Genomic DNA, 22,125 nt, shown 5'->3' on the forward strand with positions numbered 1-22,125 from the left:
CAAAAAAGAACTTGAGAAGGGGGCCAATACTTTTTCACAGCACTGTAGACATTGTCCTCCACTGGCCTAGATGTTGTTCGGCATCTCGAATGATTCACATGACAACGTACTGCAGCACGGAGCATACGGCTCTTGATAAGCTGCTGGAGGTTCAAAGGCAGCTGACCTGCTGGGTTATACAACCCAAAGGGAAACATGAGCAGCACTGCACTGAGCTGGAAGACCTGACCTGCTTCTTGAGCCATAATCCTCCTGTTTTCTATGTTAAGTGAGCAGATAACAAGTGCCGTAATTAGGTAGGCACTGTCCAACACGCTATTTAGAAAAACACAAGTACAGGAAACATTAATAATGAAGGCCAGTCCACAGCAGTAGGTGAAGATATCATCATACATGAGTGATTTAATATGTGTAACCCACATTCTGATATGGAACAGTTTCACTTCACCTCTCTGGGTGTCACAATGGAGATCATCATCTATAACAACCAGTTTCATCCACATGTTAAGAAATAATTTATCCTACAACATCAAGCCATGATAGTGTGTGCTCTAAAATGTCGTTGCCAAGACAACGACAAGACAAACATTCTAGGGCTGCTTTCTCTCCAAGCGCTGATGCTCAGTATCAAATCATCCACAACCACAACTTTGTCAACATGATAGCAGATCTAAGGACACAAAACCATGCCTTTTCTCTGATCATTTCTATCATTCTACAGTGATGCTATGTGAAAACATAATGCGGCCCATCCCCCCAGTCTGTTACTGCCTGGGTGGTGCTGAAATGGCCCAACTGTGCTCATGCTGTCCCAGCTCAGCTCAGCCTGGTTCATGTCGCTTCCCCTCCCTTTCACATTGCAGCACCTATAGTATGGTCCCCAGCAGGCGGAAACATAACAGCCGGAGTGTATCTATACATGGCTGTTGCCATGCAGGAAGAAGCTCCCAGGACATGCTTGGCAAGAGATGAATGGTCTGAGAAAGGGAAGGTGATAATACGAAGGTGGCGCCTACCAGTGTGGTCGCCTCGGTAACGCGCTCTCTAGTATTGTTTTTGTTTTTGTGTTTTTCGTCTGTCTTTGGAGACCTTACACGACTCACTTACAGAAGGGGAGACCTGCTAACCATCAAGGAGGCTACTCCGGACTTTCTGTCACCAACTTTCGCAAATCCGCTCAGTTTTTTCCCCCCGAGTTACTCACTGGAGCGGCGTCCGTGGTTTTTGGCGCATGGAGACGGAAGCGGCGCCACAGAGGGAAACGGGCCGGCATTCAGGTGAAACTCCGCAAGAGAGGACACAGATTGGCGTTCCCGTCGATCCACCTCGCGAATGTACGCTCCCTACCCAACAAAATGGATGAGCTTCATCTTCTGTTAAAGACCAGTAAAGACTTCGGACGTTCCGCGGCCATGTGCTTCACGGGGACCTGGCTTTGCGACGCTGTACCCGATGGCGCCGTCATGCTTCCCGGCTTTCACATTCATCAAGCGGACCGCGACATGGAATCATCGGGGAAAATAAAGGCCGTCGGGATATGCCTCTATATCAACGAAAAATGGTGTACGGACGTCACGGAGGTCAGCACACACTGCAGCCCGCATTTGGAGTCGCTATTTTTAAACTGTAAACTGTCGCTATTTTTAAACTGTAAACTGTTCGCATCGTACATACTGGCTGGAGTCTACATACCGCCTCAAGCTAACACGAACGCCGCACTGCTAACGCTCGCCGAACAAGTCAACGAAATTGAAAAAAAAACACCCGGACTCACCCCTCATTATTAACTTTAACAAAGCTAAACTCAACCACGAACTCCCTAAATACAAGCAGCACATCGACTGTCCTACCAGGGAAAATAATACTTTAGACCACTGCTACACTACGGTAAAAAACGCATACTGTGCTATACCTCGTGCAGCCCTGGGCTCATCTGATCACTGCTTAATTCACTTAATACCGACGTACAGGCAAGAACTTAAATGCGCGAAGCCTACAGTGAAAACAGTGAAAAAGTGGACCAATGAAGCCAAGATGGAACTTCAAAGCTGTTTAGACTGCACAGACTGGAGTGTCTTTGAAAATTCAGCTGGCAGCCTGGATGAATATACGGACACTGTCACATCCTATATCAGTTTCTGTGAAGAGGTTTGTGTACCAACAAAATCATTTCGCACATTCAACAACAACAAGCCGTGGTTCACTGCTAAACTTAAGCAGCTTCGCCAAGCTAAGGAGAGACGCATATCAGAGTGGGGACAGAGCCCTGTATAATCGAGCTAGAAACTAGCTGACTAAAGAAATTAACATTGCAAAGAGGATCTATGTTGGAAAATAAGTTTAGCGCAAACGACTCTAAATCAGTCTGTCATGCATTCCAATCGCTGACTAATTACAAGCAACGATCCCCCCAAGCTGAGAACAATAGCACACTAGCCAACGACTTGAATACCTTCTACTGCAGATTTGAAAAGGACAGTTTCACACCACACACCCACCCGGCCGCACCCGCGACCACAATCACACCTCTGACCTCTGTGTTAACCATCCATGAACAGGATGTGAGACACATCTTCAAACAACAAACGATTAACATAGCGGCAGGCCCGGACCACGTGTCCCCATCCTGCCTCAAAGTCTGCACGGACCAGCTCATTCCAGTCTTCACTCAGATCTTCAATAGATCTCTGGAAATGTGCGAAGTTCCATCCTGTTTCAAACGCTCCACCATCATTCCAGTCCCCAAGAAACCTGCAATCTTGGGTCTGAATGACTACAGGCCTGTCGCTTTGACATTTGTCGCTGTCACAGGTCCCCTGCTGGACCCCCTGCAGTTTGCCTACCAAGCGAACAGATCTGCGGATGATGCAGTCAACATGGGACTTCATCCTAGAACACCTTGACAGTGCAGGGACCTACGCGAGGATCCTGTTCGTGGACTTCAGCTCAGCGTTCAACACCATCATCCCTGAACTCCTTTCATCCAAGCTTCTCCAGCTCAGCGTCTACCTGCCATCTGCCAGTGGATTTAAAGCTTTCTGACGGCAGGACACAGCAGGTCAGGCTGGGGGAGGCCACCTCATCCACACGCAGCATCAGCACTGGGGCGCCCCAAGGTTGTGTCCGCTCTCCGCTGCTCTTCTCTCTCTACACGAACGACTGCACCTCAGCGAACCCGAATGTCAAACTCCTGAAGTTTGCAGATGACACCACTGTCATCGGCCTCATCAAGGACGGTGACGAGTCTGCATATCGACAGGAAGCGGAGCGGCTGGAGCTGTGGTGCGGCCGACACAACCTGGAGCTGAATACGCTCAAGACTAGAGATGATCGTGGACTTCAGGAGGCATCCTTCGCCACAGCTGCCCCTCACGTTGTCCAGTTGCCTTGTGTCAACCGTCGAGACCTTCAAGTTCCTGGGAATTACAATCTCTCAGGACCTGAAGTGGGCGACTAACATCAACTCCGTCCTCAAAAAGGCCCAGCAGAGGATGTACTTCCTGCGGCTTCTGTGAAAGCACGGCCTGCCCCCGGAGCTGCTGAGACAGTTCTACACAGCGGTCATCGAATCAGTCCTGTGTTCTTCCATCACAGTCTGGTTTGGTGCTGCTACAAAAAAGGACAAACTCCGACTGCAACGGACAATCAAAACTGCTGAAAGGATTGTCGGTACCCCCCTACCCACCCTTGAGGACTTGCACGCTGCCAGAACTAAGACAAGGGTGTGCAAAATCCTCTCGGACCCTCCGCACCCCGGTTACCAGCTCCTTCCCTCAGGTAGGCGCTACCGATCAATGCAAACTAGAACTAGTAGACATTCCAACAGCTTCTTCCCTCTTGCAATCAACTTCTTAAACAGCTAACTTATAATTCCATTACAACAAGCTGGCAATTTTTTGACTTGAGTTCGTTGTCACATTTCTGTGGGGCCAATTATGTATTACTCGTGCACTCACTGTAGTTGTCTCGCCGTGCTGCACTATTTGCATATACTGGCCACTCATGCCAGAGTAGCATCTGCTCCATTTGCACACTGATTGAGGAGTATCTGTAACATTTGCACAACCATTATCGCACTACTCGTCACTTTAAACCGCATACACTCCTTGAAGTCTCAGCGCCCTTTGCACAATGGTCATTGCACCGGACTATTGCAATATTAGTCATTCGAACTGCTCTAATTGCTAGAGGACTCTGCATCTTTTTGCACAATTGTTTTTTGTCAATGTCTTTATGTCTCCAAAGTGTTCTGTAAATTGTTCTGTTGTACTAGAGCGGCTCCAACTACCGGAGACAAATTCCTTGTGTGTTTTGGACATACTTGGCAAATAAAGATGATTCTGATTCTGCAAAGCTAGTTATATACGGTATATATTAAAAAAAACAAAAACTTGTTTTTGTTATTTCATTTCTTTTTTTAAATAAAATACAAAAGAAAAAAATACAGTAACATTTGAAATCAATGAGTTGCATGGCCCTCTTTATAGGGTGCGATATTTGAGTCAGACACAGCGCACACCACGCCACAAGACTTCCCGTGGTATAGGAAAAAGTGTTTGCAATCCCATGCGTTGATCCACTCCAAAGTGCACACTACTTCCACCTGAAGTGCCATGGAAATACTTTTAAATGTAAAACTCTATAAGGAAAAGGGCGGCGGACGAAGATTTCCGCCTGGAACCATGTTTGCGTCGCCAGAACCAATGTTTCACATGGCCATTTATTGCAGACGAACGCAATGTTGGGCCACTGATAAACTTAGCCAAAAATGACAGAGGAGCATCAGTAAGTGATTTTTAAAACACTGTTAGATATGCAATGTACATATAAAATGATTTATCAGTGAGCTGAATGGTAATTAGCAATTTTTGAAAAAATGGTCCTTGCTAGCGCGCTAATGCTAATCACGATTGCTTTTAGCATTTTGCGGTCTCAAATTCTGTACACCAAATTTAAATCATACATTCAGTATTAACATATGCAGTTTAAGGATCGAGAAAACATGAAAGTTAGTAGTAAAAAAATAATTAATAGCGTGTGTGTGAGAGTATGTGTTTGGAGGGGGGGGATGGGGGATTATTCAACCAATAATCAATAGCTGAATCGATTCTAAAAAGAGTCGATAGTGACAGCCCTAATGATTTGTGTTACATCTCTTTTGAAAGCACTGAATATTATTAGACCTTGCAGGTTGCCCACATAGTATCTGTTCAATGTACTGTACCATACGGCTGTTAAGGTCAGAGACAGAGAAGAAATAGCCAGGACTAACCAGAACTTTCCTTACTTGAGAACTTTGGACTAAAAAATGTGGTCATGTGTAGACTTACTCAATTGAAACCACAGTGTTATTCCCAAATAACTTGGAGTTTATGACTTCAACCAAAACCAAACATCAGTTGAGTAGAATCGCTGTGTTTTGGGGTTTTCTCACAAATGCACGAGAAGCTTGAAGACAGGTGAGAGGGGGGTGGATTTTTCCCCAAAAAAGACTAATTACAAACCCAATTCCAATGAAGTTGGGACATTGTGTTAAACATAAATAAAAACAGAATACAATGATTTGGAAACCATGTTCAACCTACATTTAATTGAATACACTACAAGATATTTAATGTTCAAACTGATAAACTTTATTGTTTTTAGCAAATAATCATTAACTTAGAATTTTATGGCTGCAACATGATCCAAAAAAGATGGGACAAGGTCATGTTTACCACTGTGTTACATCACCTTTTCTTTTAACAACATTCAATAAACGTTTGGGAACTGAGGAGACTAATTGTTGAAGATTTGTAGGTGGAATTCTTTCCCATTCTTGCTTGATGTACAGCTTCAGCTGTTCAACAGTCCGGGGTCTCCGTTGTCGTATTTTACGCTTCATAATGCGCCACACATTTTCAATGGGAGACAGGTCTGGAATTCAGGCAGGCCAGTCTAGTACCCGCACTCTTTTACTACAAAGCTACGCTGTTGTAACACGTGCAGAATGTGGTTTGGCATTGTCTTGCTGAAATAAGCAGGGGCGTCCATGAAAAAGACGTTGTTTGGATGGCAGCATATGTTTCTCCAAAACCTGTATGTACCTTTCAGTATTAATGGTGCCTTCACAGATGTGTAAGTTACCCATGCCATTGGCACTAACACAGCCCCATACCATCACAGATGCTGGCTTTTGAACGTTGTGTCCATAACAGTCCGGATGGTTCTTTTCCTCTTTGGCCCGGAGGACACGACGGCCACAAGTTCCAAAAACAATTTTAAATGTGGACTCGTTGGACCACAGAACATTTTTCCACTTTGCATCAGTCCATCTTAGATAAGCTCGGGCCCACCCGGCGGCGTTTCTGGGTGTTGTTGATAACAACGTTTGCGTTGCATAGTAGAGTTTTAAATTGCACTAACGGATGTAGCGCCGAACTGTATGTACTGACATTGGTTTTCTGAAGTGTTCCTAAGCCCATGTGGTGATATCCTTTACATCACAGGTGTCAAACTAGTGGCCCGGGGGCCAGATCCGGCCCGCAACATCATTTTATGTGACCCGCGAAAGCAAATCATGTGAGTCGACTTCATGTTTCTTGTGAAAATACCAAAATTGGTGTCTTTACTTGTATAATGTTGAGATATTACAACCATTTTATGTTACAATCACCTTTTTGGAATAAATGTAATAATAGTAGAACATTTTTTATTGGCTTCTGATTTTAAAACTAGTTATCCATCAATTTGTTGCGTATGTCATTATATGAGACAATATTTTATATTGGTTCACAGTCATAACGGCCCTCCGAGGGAAGCCATAACTACAATGTGGCCCGCGACAAAAATGAGTTTGACACCCCTGCTTTACACATTGATGTCGCTTTTTGATGCAGGGAGGGATCGAAGGTCACGGGCATTCAATGTTGGTTTTCGGCCATGCCGCTTACATAAAGTGATTTCGCCTGATTCTCTGAAAACGTTTAATGCTATTATGAACCGTAGATGATGAAATCCCTAAATTCCTTGCAATTGTACATTGAGGAACATTGTCCTTAAACTGTTCGACTATTTTCTCACGCACTTGTTCACAATGAGGTGAACCTCGCCCCATCTTTGCTTGTGAATGACTGAGTAACTCAGGGAAGCTCCTTTTATACCCAATCATGGCACCCACTTGTTCTCAATTAGCCTGTTCACCTGTGGGATGTTCCTAACAGGTGTTTGATGAGCATTCCTCAACTTTCTCAGTCTTTTTTGCCACCGGTCCCAGCTTTTTTGGAACGTGTTGCAGCCATAAAATTCCAAGTTAATGATTATTTGCTAAAAACAATAAAGTTTATCAGTTTGAATATTAAATGTCTTTGTCGTGTATTCAATTAAACATAGTTTGAACATGATTTGCAAATCATTGTATTCTGTTTTTATTTATGTTTAACACAACGTCCCAAATTCATTGGAATTGGGTTTGTAGACCAGAAACATACTGCCTGCCATACTGTGAACTAGTTTTGGTTTTGGACTGGTGGGAATGAGAGTTTTTGTGTTGCTGCAACTATATTTGTGTCCCACAAGATTCTTGTTTACTCTTCTGTAGCTATCAGGAGGGTGACAGCCAATCCACTCAGAACGCTGCTTAGAAAAAACATTTAGGTGCGGTGTAAAACTAGGGCAGACGAAGCCTGGAGCAGAAAGGTCACTCAATCTCAATTTATACAATTTTGCTCATTGACAAATTAAAGCAATTTGTCAAGGAGCACAAATCCGCAATAGTCTCTACTCGACAAACCAAGATGAATGTGTATGGATGTTTTGACATCTGCCGCTCGTAAAACATGTAAAGTGGAGTTCAGAGGTCTCTACAAAGGCAGATTCACAAATGTTTGCTGTCAGATTTGGAGCCCTTAGTTAAATCCTCCTAAAAAAAAGAATGGACATTTTCAGTGGCAAGAAAGGACTGTGCTTTGCAAGTGCTTCCGAGTTACAATTAGATCCTGACTCGGCCCAGAGCAACACAGTGGGAGATTTCAATTATCAATCACTGCTGCTGCTGTGGCAAAAAAACAACAACATCTCTCTGTGGAAGATTTAAGGCCTCTTTATACGGCAAAAATAGTTGCTGCGCGTCGAACGCTGCGGAGATCATCTCTCGTGATTGGTCCGTTTAAGTCACATGCTGTGATGACGTATTCAGCGTGCCCCTTGGTTCTACATACCATCTATGCCGCCACCTTCTCGATCGATTTTGCAGCATAATACATATACATACACAAACATCATCTGGTCATCTAGGTCCATTTGTTCTAGTAGACACTGTTCCATGGTCGCCATTGTTGTTGCTTTATTCCTTGTTACTGAAAGGAAAGTAAAAACGACTACCGGAAATGGCCCAAAAAAAATGCAGAGGAAAATCCACCCTGTGGTGTCCTAGCCAATACCAGCAGTAGTGACACAACCCCGACTTGGAGGTGAACTGCAGTACATTTTCAAAACTGCGTGCGTGGGTGGCGCTCAATTATAAAGGCAAACTGCGTGCGGGACAGCCGCAGTGACGTCAGCGAGGTCGCCGTTCGCGTGACTATAACGAAGTCTTAACACCTCAATTTCTCCCAACCACAAACAGAAATCCCCAACTCAAATTCACGGTGGGCCAAAATAAAAAATTGGGACAACTTCACGGGCCAAACTCAATATTTAATGAAAAATCACTGCGATGTGCATGTTTCCCTTTTCTGCAGAAATGTAGCGTTAAAGTTTATCATGAGAACAAACTTAAATTTTACTTAAACACTGAATCTGGAATAAACAAACTTTAATATTATAAACACGAGAAATCAAATTTGCGATAAAAGACATCAGTGGTATTTGTTTGTTGTTTTGTATTTATCCAGCCATTTTCTGTCATGGCCCTGTGTTTCAAATTGTTTTTCTTTGTGCTGCAGTGTCTGGGTGAGCGAAGGTGGGCGTTGACATCGGTGACGCACCTGTCATGCATTGTAATAATCAGCCTTTTTAGGGGGCACCGTGACAGTGTATGGGCGTCGGACTATTCACTCGTTTTTGCCCCGTGTTTGCCGCCGTTCTGACCTCTGTCCAAATTTAGGTTCTATACGATTATACCACATGGACCTTTTGTCGTGTCTCCCTGCGTTATCTGTTTTTTGATTCTCTCTGGTTGTGAGCCCCTTTAGTTTCGTATGTCTCGCCTTCACATGCTCTGTCATTTAATGAAAATTGTTCGGACCTCTTACCTAGAGTCTCTTTTTTTGAGATCTGCCCTTACGGCATTGCCATCCGTGACATTTTCTGAGCCGCTTCTCCTCACTAGGGTCGCGAGCGTGCTGGAGCCTATCCCAGCTATCATCGGGCAGGAGGCGGGGTACACCCTGAACTGGTTGCCAGTCAATCGCAGGGCACATTCAAACAAACAACCATTCACACTCACATTCACACCTACGGGCAATTTAGAGTCTTCAATTAACCTACCGTGCATGTTTTTGCGATGTGGGAGGAAACCGGAGTGCCCGGAGAAAACCCACCCACGCAGGCACGGGGAGAACATGCAAACTCCACACAAGCGGGGCCGGGGATTTAACCCCGGTCCTCAGAACTGTGAGGCAGACGCTCTAACCAGTCGGCTACCGTGCCGTGTTTTGTATTTAAATAGATAAATAGAAGATAGAGAGAAGAATTCATGTTATCTATCTCCAACTACCTTTCTTTTTTATGTAAATCTTTTTTCAAAGGCCAACAACAAAACAACCCAAAAAAATAAGAATGTCCTTCCATAAAAATCCAAACCTCAAAGTATTAACAGTCCATGCCTAGGAGTTGATAAAGGGCATTAAAAAAAACCCATTCAATTCAATGTTATATTCTTTGCTACAGTCGCGTTGCTCCGCACACGACAAACAGGTCTGTCTTTTACTTTAGTGAACTGATAATCTGCCTCCCACCTGTCTTGGAAGTTAACTGTTTTCCATCTTTCGTTAGGCTATTTTTGGGAAGGGGAAGTGTAAATTTGCTCGAGGAGACTGGTAGTATAGTTGCTAACGACTGCAACAGAAAAGTAAGGGGTGCTCGCCGGTCTAGACTGATGGGCCAACACACTAGCAAAGCATTCTGGGATTTGTAATATTAGTGCCGCATGTGGTATATAGTGGCGGGCCAGCTCTAATACACATTTAATATGGTCTTGCGGGCCAAATATAATTACATCGTGGGCCAAATTTGGCCCCCGGGCCTGAGTTTGACATATATCCTCTACATCAGGGGTGCTCAATGCGTCGATCGCGATGAACGTAGTATTGGTAGATCGCATGACATCGTGTGACATAAAAAAAAACAATTAAAAAAAAAAAAAGGCATCAGCCTATCATCCATCCAGTTGCTTGATTGATATACATATATAATCGTTGAAATCTGAATTTTTCTGACACTTAGGTCACACACATGCGGAAACAACGCTGTTTAAAGGTAACTGCAGATGCGCAAAAAACGGCGCCAAATGTGTGTCAAAACTAACAAGCTAGTTGGTGAGTTACCTCCAATTTTTATCTCTCGGTATTTTCTCTTAAACTTAAGAAAGGGTATAAAATGAGTGGGGGAGCTGGACCAAGTAAGAAGACAAAAACTTACCACTTTCATACGGAATGGGACGAGGAGTATTTTCGAAATGCGTATGCCTCATCTGCCAGTCTGCCATCGCATTACCAAAGAACGGAAATGTGGAGCGGCATTTTAGGACTGTGCATGGAAAATACGACACTGACTACGCAATCCTGGCTGATTCACTTCAGTGCAAGTCATCGGAGTAAACTCAGGTAATGACAAAAGAAATTACATTGTTAATTATGTTGTGTTGTGCAAGATTGGCTCATGCGGTGATGCAAGGTACATCAACATACATTGGTGCTGACCTGTGCCGGCGGCTCAGAATTTTATCTCACTGGTAGCGCTCTGCAATCTCAAACCGGAGACATGGTCGCGGCCCCAACCCCCCAAAAAAAGGTAGATCGCGGGAGGTTGGCTGCTTGAAAACTAGATCTTGGGGCAAAAAAGTTTGGGCACCCATGCTCTACATTATGGGCCTTCCATCTAATACACATTTACAATAAGATGTGTATGGAATGTGTTTTTCAGAGATGGATGGGAACAAAAACATTTGAGAGCCAAACTGGCAAAAGATCACTGCAGAGCTCTTATCATGCAGTGCGGAAGCTGTGTACTTGTCCACCCATCCTCCTGCACTCTCTCTGAAGCTCAGACCAATGCAGATGTGTATAAGTGTGTGTATGTGGGAGAAAAGTGTACTTTGTCTGCAATGATGTGCTGCTTATATATATATATATATATATTATTCCTGTGTTAATTGCTCTTTAAAACTAAACGCCTTCTTCACTCTGAATCTCGCCTTGCATTGCCTGCATGAGTGTGAATTGTTTCTCCAGGAGATGTGCAATAAAAAATATATAGCAGAGTAAGAGTGATTTAAATTTCCCCTTAAGGGGTTATGAGTACAAAAGTTAGAACTAAAATTAAAGAAATATCCACAATGGTTACTGAACTTAATAATAAACAATTCAGTCATTTATTGAAAAATCTGAAGTTGCTTTATTGTGTGGTCCAAATGAAAAATATTTTAAAAAAAAAAAGTAATGACCAGTCTTGGTTACAAATGATGTTACCATTTAGGTAATATTTTGCTGCAAAACCTTTTGAGGTAATCACTGCAATTAATGACTTGTATAATGCACATGCGATATTATTATGTTTACTCACTGATTCAACCTTACAAAAAGGCAGTTATTGATGTACTTGGAAATTATTATTGTTTCTATGTTTTTCACTGATTAGCATGGAGAAATCAGTGTTCAATCAAGCCTTATATAGAAGGGGGTTGCATTCATTACAACTTGGTTACCAAAACAGTTCCTGCACGAGAATTGGCTAAAGGTACATTACATGACATGTACAATTGAGGTAGAATGCAGTATATAATACCTGTAAGGAAGAGCTTCCTTTGTAAATGTGACAAGGATGTAATGAGGAGGAAATGTGAGTGCGTGTGTGTGTGTGTCCGTGCGAGGTCAGGGACTCACCAGTGTGACAGTTGCCAGTGGAGGAAGAGTTGGAGCAGGGACATAGGACACAGGCTTCAGTCAAGTCAGTGCTACGGCTGCGGTAATGATCTGGCTTGCACTCCTCGCAATTGGACCCCTGGGTGTTGCCCTCACAGTTCAGACACACACCTGAGGAAAGAAAGTTAGGAAAATCTCATTTTCTTCCTGGCTCAGAATTTGTTAACTGGGGAAGGTGAAACATCCATAAGGGCAATATTATAGCCTGAATTTTTTTTTTATTGGGATTATATACCAACAATAATTTAAGTATATTGTAGTCAGAAGTTTACATACATTCATGATGGGCATGAATGTCATATTAACTCTGGACTAATGAGTTATTGGAATTTAGCTTTTTTTCAGGGTGGAATGATTATTCAGCATACAGTACATTTCATATATTTCGTATCCATGTTTGAATAGATTTCATCTACGGCTGTCATCAAATATTTTTATTCGATTAGTCAGATAAAAAAATATTTTGCATTAAAGTTAATTGCAAAACAATAGTAATAATTTTCCGATGACTGTTTATTAACCAATTACAGTGTTGTTGTTTATTTGGTATTTTTGAATGATTAAACAAAACCAAGTAAAAAATTAAGCTGTATCACATGAGAGGGAGTGAAGCACTCACCAACCTTTTTGAAAGTTAGAGCTACTTCTTGGGTACTGATTAATGCGAATGCAGCTTGATACACACATCTGAGGCTGCTTCAAGTTCAACTCCAGCTACATCTTAATAATCCATCCATTCATCCATTTTCTGTACCGTTTATCCTCACTAGGGTTTGAGCCTATCCAAGCTATCTTCGGGCGAGATGCGGGGTACACCCTGAACCGGTCGCCAGCCAATCGCAGGGCACATAGAAACAAACAACCATTCACACTCACATTGACACCTATGGGCAATTTAGAGTCTTCAATCAACCTACCACGCATGTTTTTGGGATGTGGTGGGAAACCGGAGTACCCAGAGAAAACCCACGCAGGCACGGGGAGAAAATGCAAAATTCCACACGGGCGGTGCCAATATATTTATTCTAATTTATTGAGTTGAGATACCTAAAGAAATTGTGCAACAGAACCCTGCAGATGACTATAGATGTGATTTATGAGCCAGAAAATGCAATAGGGAAATAGCCTGAAGCCTCGGACAGTTCCACTACACATTTGAGAACAAATATATTCAAATTTATTGAGACGTACCTGTTCATTTCAAAACCAGGTTATTCATACTACGGCTGCAAATGACGATTATCGTAATACACAAAACTGAGTATTTTTTCTTTAAATTGATTATGATTCAGTTACTGGTTTGGTCTGGAGCGTCAGAAAATAGGGAAAAAAATCATGTAAGACTACAGAATTCAGGGAATATTTACAGTTGAGAGGCTGAAATCAGTCACCTTATCGAGGGGTTTGTGCGTCCCGATGTTTCTTGGAGCTAAATTGTCGGGGGCTTTATGCCCCTGGTAGGATTATCCAGGGCAAACAGGTCAAAGGTGAGGGCCAAAACAAAGCATGGCTCAAAGATCCCCTATGATAAATAAACAATGGAAGACGTTTTCCCTCGCCCAGACGCGGGTCACCGGGGCCCTCCTCTGGAGCCAGGCCTGTAGGTGGATTGATGGAGAGCGCCTGGTGGCCGGGCGTGCACCCATGGGGCCCGGCCGCGCAGAGCCCGAATAGGTAACTTGGGTCCCCCTTCCCATGGGCTCACCACCTGTGGGAGGGGCCAGAGGGGTGGGGCTCGTAGAGAGCTGGGCGGCAGCCGAAGGCAGGGACCTTGGCGATCCGATCCCTGGCTACAGAAGCTGGCTCTCGGGACACGGAATGTTACCTCTCTGGCAGGGAAAGAGCCTGAGCTGGTGTGATAGGTTGAAAAATTCCGGCTAGACATAGTAGGGCTCGCCTCAACACACAGCTTGGGCTCCGGTACCAGTCCTCTTGATAGGGGTTGGACTCTCTTCCACTCTGGAGTTTCCCATGATGAGAGGCAGGCATGGGCATAATGATAACCCCCCCCCAGCCAGGGAGGGTAGCCTCCCTCCACATTCAGGTGGGGTGGGGTGTTGGCTGAGTCCTGACTGTTGTTTGCGCCTATGTACCAAACAGTAGCTCAGAGAACCTACCTTTTTTTGAGTCCTTGGAGGAAGTGTTGGACAGTGCCCCTACTGGGGACTCCCTCATTCTTCTGGGAGACTTCAACGCTCACGTGGGCAATGACAGTGAGACCTAGAAGGACATTTTTGTGAAACCCCATCCGCATCCCCCCGATCAGAACTTGATCAGAGTTTTGTTATTGGACTTCTGTGCTCGTCAGAGACTGTCCATAACAAACAGCTTGTTCAAACACAAGGGTGTCCATACACGCACTTGGCACCAGGACACCCTAGGGTGCAGTTCAATGATTGACTTTGTGGTCGTGTCATTTGACTTGCAGTCGCGTGTCTTGGACAATCAGTTGAAGAGAGGGGTGGAGCTCTCAACTGACCACTACCTGGTAGTGTGTTGGCTCCGATGGTGGGGCAAGATGCTGGTCCGATCTGGCTGACCCAAACGTATTGTGAGCGTCTGCCGGGAATGTCTGTCAGAGTCCCCTGTCAGAAGCTTTGGTCGTCGCTGAGGCAAAAATCTCAAGCGTGCGAGGAGTTTGGTGAAGCCATGGAGAATGACTTGCGGACGGCTTTGAGGAAATTCTGGTGCACCAACCGGGGTCTCAGAAAGGGAAAGCAGTGCACTGCCAACACTGTGGATAGTGGGGACAGGGTGCTGCTGACCTCAACTTGGAACGCTGTGAGTTGGTGTGCCGCATACTTCAAAATATCCTCAATTCCACTGACACGCCTTCCTACAAGGAAGTAGAGTCTGGGGACTCCGAAGCGAGTTCTCCCATCTCTGGGGTTGAAGTCACCGAGGTGGTTAAAAAGCTCCTCGGTGGCAGGGCCCCCGGGATGGATGAGAGCTGCCTGGAGTTCCTAAAGGCTCTGGATGTTGTGGGGCTGTCTTGGTTGACATGCCTCTGCAACATCGCGTGGACATCGGGAGCAGTACCTCTGTATTGGCAGACTGGGGTAGTGGTCCCCCTTTTTAGGAACGGGAACCGGAGGGTGTGTTCTAACTATAGGGGAGATCACACTCCTCAGCCTCTCTGGTTAGGTCTATTGAGGGGTTTTGGAAAAGAGGGTCCGCCTCGAAGTCGAACCTCAGATTCAGGAGGAGCGGTGTGGTTTTCGTCCTAGCCATGGAACAGTGGACGAGCTCTATACTCTCATCAGGATCCTTGAGGGTTCATGGGAGTTCACCCATACAGCAGAGGCTGTTCGGTCCATGTACGACCGGTGTCAGAGTCTGGTTTGTATTGCCGACAATAAGTCTGATTCGTTACCAGTGAGGGTTGGACTCCGCCAGCGTCTGCATGGATTCGGACAATGTATAGGTCTGTCGTGGTGAAGAAGGAGCTAAGCCGAAAAGCAGAGCTCTCGAGTACCGGTTAAACAAGATGGCGGTGCGTGCATATGCAGCGGGTGCGGAGTGTGTGTTTACATCAATGATGCCTGGTGTCGGGACGCTATCTTGGTCAGTCAACACTGCTCACCGCTACTGGAGTTTATGGCTCTGAAATGCCGGCCGTTTTATTTACCGACTGTTTCGCCACCACAGACCAGACCATGTTCAAACAGGCTGCCATCTACAACTCCATCACATACCTCCAGGAGTACACAGAGACTGTTACTTCCTACAACAGCAAGTGCATGGATGATGTCACCATCACTAAGTCCATCACTATCCGTGCTAATCCGAAGCCATGGCTGTCGGGGGAGGTCTACAGACTACTGAAAGTCCGCAACGGGGCTATTAGATCTGGGGATGAGGAGGGGCCAATTTGTCCCGTGGCATCAGGGAGGCCAAAAGGCAGTACTCCAGGAAGATCGCCACCGCAGCAGTGACACCAGGAGTCTGTGGCGTGGTATTCAGACCATTACAGACTATAAACCCTCTCCACAGACCTGCAACAGCTCCACCTCCCTGCTATATGAGCTAAATGACTTCTTTGCCCGCTTTGAGGCACACAACAGCACCCCTGCACACAAGACTCCACCCTCTCCTGGTGACCAAGTGCTGACACTGACCCGGGACAGGGTAAAAAGATCTCTCAACAGGATCAACACACGAAAAGCCCCAGGCCCAGATAACTTACCTGGTTGTGTTCTCAGGGACTGTGCAGCTGAACTCACAGATGTCTTCATGGAGATCTTTAACACCTCCTTGAGTCAGGGTGTTGTCCCCATGTGCTTCATAGCCACCACCATCATCCCGGTCCCAAAGAAGTCATCGCCCTCCTGCCTCAATGACTACTGTCCGGTAGCGCTCCCTCCCATCCTGATGAAGTGCTTCGAGCGGCTAGTCATGAACCACATCAAGTCCTCCTCCCACCTCCTTGGACCCCTTCCAGTTTGCATATCGGTCCAACCAGTCAACCAATGACGCCGTCTCCACCGCCCTCCACTCTCCCTCACACACCCAGACTCTAAGGACTCATGTGTCAGACTGCTGTTCATAGACTTCAGCTCAGCATTCAATACCATCATCCCTCAAATACTGATCTACAAATTGGACCAGCTGGGGCTCAACACCTCGATGTGTAACTGGCTGCTGGACTTTCTGACAGGTAGACCGCAGGCAGTACGGGTCGGCAGCAACAGATCCAGCATCATCAGTCTCAACATGGGGGCTCCTCAAGGTTGTGTGTCGAGTCCCCTCCGCCTCACCCTGCTGACCTATGACTGCACACCGACATACAGCTCCAACCTCTTCATCAAGTTTACAAGTGCGAATGGTTGTTTGTTTGTATGTGCCCTGCGATTGGTTGGCAACCAATTCAGGGTGTACCCCGCCTCCTGCCCGATGATAGCTGGGATAGGCTCCAGCACGCCCGCAACCCGAGTGAGGAGAAGCGGCTCAGAAAATGGATGGATGGATGGAATTTATTTCAAGACTTTAGCCAATCTGTCACCATTCTCCAGCTACAAAGTCACTCAAAGAACCAAAGGGTAATTTTTGACCTGACATTTGTTTTAACCCATACATTTTTAGCCCATTGTTTTTTGAACTAGGTCAGAGTTGCTAATTTATCCAAAAATAATATAAAACGTACTTCTAGGCATTCTGCAAGCTAATACTAAATAGATGATCAAAAAATACAAAATTTTACCAACTGCTGGTTTGCTGAGAAGACAATTTTGTTTGGGTAGGTTTCCAGCTCAACAAAAGAGCATGTGGTCCGCCATCTTGTCACTACCCCTCTGGCTCATGTCAGTGCAATATTCATCCACTAGGTGTCTCTATGCAGGGGCAGGAAGTGAAGTTAAATTTGACAAATTGTTTTTGGTTCATTTTGGGTAGCAGCAATTAAAGGCGGCCAAATTTGACCCTGTGGGTTCTCCATGGTTAAAATTAAATTTGCCCAATTTCTTTGCCTTTTTGTTCTGGCCTCAAACTTGAGTCAGGCCCATCTCCACCTGCACCTGATGCCTGCTTCAAGCTGTGCCACATGAAGAGCATACGCTTCTTTAAGCACTCTCATTTTGGAAAATAATTGACTAAAATCATTGTCTGTTTCACTTCATTTTTCACTATTACCAACTTCAAAGGCTAATCCAAAATGCATCCTCTTGGAAAATCAGAATCAGAATCATCTTTATTTGCCAAGTATGTCCAAAACACACAAGGAATTTGTCTCCGGTAGTTGGAGCCGCTCTAGTACAACAGACAGTCAATTTACAGAACACTTTGGAGACAAAGACATTGACAAAAAACAATTGTGCAAAAAGATGCAGAGTCCTCTAGCACTTAGAGCAGTTCGAATGACTAATAATGCAATAGTCCGGTGCAATGACCATTGTGCAAAGGGCGCTGAGACTTCAAGGAGTGTATGCGGTTTAAAGTGACGAGTAGTGCGATAATCTGGGACAATGTTGGTTGTGCAAAAGTTACAGATACTCCTCAATCAGTGTGCAAATGGAGCAGATGCTACTCTGGCATGAGTGGCCAGTATATGCAAATAGTGCAGCATGGCGAGACAACTACAGTGAGTGCACGAGTAATACATAATCGGCCCCACAGAAATGTGACAACGAACTCAAGTCAAAAAATTGCCAGCTTGTTGTAATGGAATTATAGGTTAGCTGTTTAAGAAGTTGATTGCAAGAGGGAAGAAGCTATTGGAATGTCTACTAGTTCTAGTTTACATTGATCGGTAGCGCCTACCTGAGGGAAGGAGCTGGAAGAGCTGGTGACCGGGGTGCGGAGGGTCAGAGAAGATTTTGCACGCCCTTGTCTTGGTTCTGGCAGCGTGCAAGTCCTCAATGGTGGGTAGGGGGGTACCGACAATCCTTTCAGCAGTTTTGATTGTCTGTTGCAGTTGGAGTTTGTCCTTTTTTGTAGCAGCATCAAACCAGACTGTGATGAAAGAACACAGGACTGATTCGATGACCGCTGTGTAGAACTGTCTCAGCAGCTCCGGTGGCAGGCCGTGCTTTCTCAGAAGCCGCAGGAAGTCCTCTGCTGGGCCTTTTTGAGGACGGAGTTGATGTTGGTCGCCCACTTCAGGTCCTGAGAGATTGTAATTCCCAGGAACTTGAAGGTCTCGACGGTTGACACAAGGCAGCTAGACAACATCAGGGGCAGCTGTGGCGAAGGATGCCTCCTGAAGTCCACGATCATCTCTACGGTCTTGAGTGTGTTCAGCTCCAGGTTGTGTCGGCCGCATCACAGCTCCAGCTGCTCCGCTTCCTGTCGATATGCAGACTCGTCACTGTCCTTGATGAGGCCGATGACATTGGTGTCATCTGCAAACTTCAGGAGTTTGACAGTCGGGTTCGCTGAGGTGCAATCGTTCGTGTAGAGAGAGAAGAGCAGCGGAGAGAGGACACAACCTTGGGGCGCCCAGTGCTGATGCTGCCTCCCCCAGCCTGACCTGCTGTGTCCTGCCCGTCAGAAAGCTGTAAATCCACTGGCAGATGGCAGGTGAGACGCTGAGCTGGAGAAGCTTGGATGAAAGGAGTTCAGGGATGATGGTGTTGAACGCTGTGCTGAAGTCCACGAACAGGATCCTCGCGTAGGTCCCTGCACTGTCGAGGTGTTCTGGGATGAAGTGCAGTCCCATGTTGACTGCATCATCCGCAGACCTGTTCGCTTGGTAGGCAAACTGCAGGGGGTCCAGCAGGGGACCTGTGACACTCTTGAGGTGGTCCAGCACGAGACGTTCAAAGGACTTCATGACCACAGATGTCAAAGCGACAGGCCTGTAGTCATTCAGACCCGTGATTGCAGGTTTCTTGGGGACTGGAATGATGGTGGAGCGTTTGAAACAGGATAGAACTTCGCACATTTCCAGTGATCTATTGAAGATCTGAGTGAAGACTGGAGCGAGCTGGTCCGCGCAGACTTTGAGGCAGGATGGGGACACATGGTCCGGGCCTGCCGCTTTGTTAATTTTCTGTTGTTTGAAGATGCGTCTCACATCCTGTTCATGGATGGTTAACGCAGAAGTCAGAGGTGTGATTGTGGTCGCGGGTGCGGCCGGGTCGGTGTGTGGTGTGAAACTGTCCTTTTCAAATCTGCAGTAGAAGGTATTCAAGTCGTTGGATAGTGTGCTATTGTTCTCAGCTTGGGGGGATCGTCGCTTGTAATTAGTCAGCGATTGGAATGCATGCCAGACTGATTTAGAGTCGTTTGCGCAAAACAGTTTTTCCAACTTTGCTGCATGGTTCATACAGTATTATGTAAAATATTTTTCCATTTTTATTGGCCAGTTCTGAATTTGAAGTTAGTTCAATCTGTGTTGTGACATAATCCCTAACATCGCTCCTAATACATTTAACATTAACATCCGTAAACTAATTAGATAATTGTAAGTGTGTTTCCTAATTAATACAAGATGTACTAGCGGATCAGCTCTTGTCGCCGATGTTACGTGTGCTACGCGGTTCCGCTGGGACCACAACCAGGGCCACGACCTGCAACACTTCAACACGAAAATACAAAAGACCAGTGAAACAAATTCCACACTGGGTGATCTGAAGACCTTCCTCCGCAGGGTGTCCGGGCTCTTCCTTAGAGATAGGGTGAGAAGTTCGGTAATCTGGGAATGGCTCACACGCAAGCCGCTGCTCCTCCGCATTGAGAGGAGCCAGATGAGGGAGGTGCCTCATAAGGATGCACAATAACGTTTTTTTGCCACCGATACGATAACCGATAACTTGCTGTCTCTCTAAGCCGATACCGATAAAATTTTTTAATGCTTTATATCAGGAATCTTCAATGATTTCCAGGCTAAGGACCCCCAAACTGATGTAAATCTGGAGCAGCGACCTCCTACTTATGTATATTGGATATAATTGTGTTTTATATCAAACTGGATGTATAATAGGATGCCTTTTTATTAATTTATTGGAACGTGCTACAGCCAGTTAATGATTATTTGCTAAAAACAAAAAGGTTTATCAGTTTGAACATTAAATATATTGTCTTTGTAGTGTATTCAATTAAATATAGGTTGAACATGATTTGCAAATCATTGTATTCTGTTTTTATTTATTTTTAACACAACGTCCCAACTTCAATGGAATTGGGGTTGTATAAGTGAACTATGAAAAAGACTCATAACACCTTGAATTTCATAACAACGTTTCAGCCTTGGATAGGGTTGAGCATTAAGAATCGATTGGAATGTGGACTAACATTCCGGTTCCGAATTGTTCAAATTTCGGTTCCCAGTTTTGATGCCTACACTCCGCCGACCCCGAAGAAGAAAATGGCGAAAACCAACGAAAAAGAGCAAGCACGAAGACGTGCTTGTGACCAACGGTAGCGGCAAACAAAAGTGTGTCTTAACTTTGTTAAAATAAATGACCGGTCGCCTCAGTGCACCACTTGGAATAAGATTATATTGTGCAAAAGAGGCTTTCACGATGTGTAGAAGTCTGACGTGCTCCCTCCTGCTTCAAGCCTCAGTCTACACTGTGCAGAACTTCAGTGAAGCCAAATTGGGTGAGTGAAACAATAAAATACGTCTATGCCAACATTAAGGCAGCTAACAAGTTAAAGGGTGGGTTGCACATTTACACTGGTGGTTTTTAGCATTTATGTTAGTCTTCAAACCAATGTAAGAGCCGATGACAGAAAAAAAAGCTTAACATTGAGCTAAAACTTCACCAAAGGTAAAACTCGCAACTTTACATCACAATGAATTGGGACAAAATTCACATAAATCTTTTCACAGTATCACAAACACTAACCTTGTGACTCATCAGTGGGTAGGTAAAGGAAACAAGGCTTTATAGTACTTGGTTCCATTTATTACTCTTTTTCTTGCCGTCTCGGTTTTCTTTTGTTTTCAAAATTCACCGGTGTCTGTTAAGTTACTTTTCGTCCTAAAATGCATAGTTCCGGTGCGTACACTTCAAAATAAAAGGGTACAAGTTTAAACATAAGGGTAAAACTTGCACATATAAACCATTTACCGTAATAAAACAGTCGCAAATAACTATTTTAATAATACTATATTTAACATTTAGCGGAAACAATGAATATTAAGTCAATTGGGTTAGTTCCACACACATTGCCATAGGTTTAAGATTGATACTTGTTATAAAGAACCCGGTGTCAAATGTTCACTTTAGTCTATGCTGCGGGCCCCTAAAAGAATCGGAATCGAGAATTGTTTGGAACCGGAATCGAAATGAGGAATCGGGACCGGAATCGCTTAAATTAAGCGATGCCCAACCGTAGCCTTGGGAAACTTTCGTCTTTTTACTCTCTCTATCTGATATTTGTATCAACAAAGAGATCTCCATAACAGAAAGAAAGAAAAAAACGCCTTGTGTACAGAGCTTTCTTTATTATTTCGCTGGCTGTCTAACTTCACATTTTGTGACGTGAGGACAGCACAACTATAGTATTGATAAGTTAATGAACTTCTCACTTTTTGTCTTCTCAAACTTGAATAATACAC

At 44.8% G+C, this 22,125-nt stretch overlaps 1 protein-coding gene across 2 annotated transcripts in view; it reads right to left on the minus strand.

Annotated features, from left to right (window-relative positions):
• si:ch211-158d24.2 (multiple epidermal growth factor-like domains protein 9) overlaps positions 1-22,125 on the minus strand; it is a 395,895-nt gene that overhangs the window by 15,691 nt on the left and 358,079 nt on the right. For both annotated transcript variants that reach the window (XR_009787558.1, XM_061766332.1), the window contains exon 4: positions 12,084-12,233. Coding sequence is in view for 1 of the 2 variants with exons in the window: in XM_061766332.1 (XP_061622316.1) it covers positions 12,084-12,233 (150 nt within the window). In the remaining variant the exon portion in view is untranslated. The remainder of the gene's footprint in view (positions 1-12,083; positions 12,234-22,125) is intronic.

Source organism: Phyllopteryx taeniolatus, chromosome 3 (genome assembly GCF_024500385.1).
Source record: "Phyllopteryx taeniolatus isolate TA_2022b chromosome 3, UOR_Ptae_1.2, whole genome shotgun sequence".
NCBI classification, from domain to species: Eukaryota; Metazoa; Chordata; class Actinopteri; order Syngnathiformes; family Syngnathidae; genus Phyllopteryx; species Phyllopteryx taeniolatus.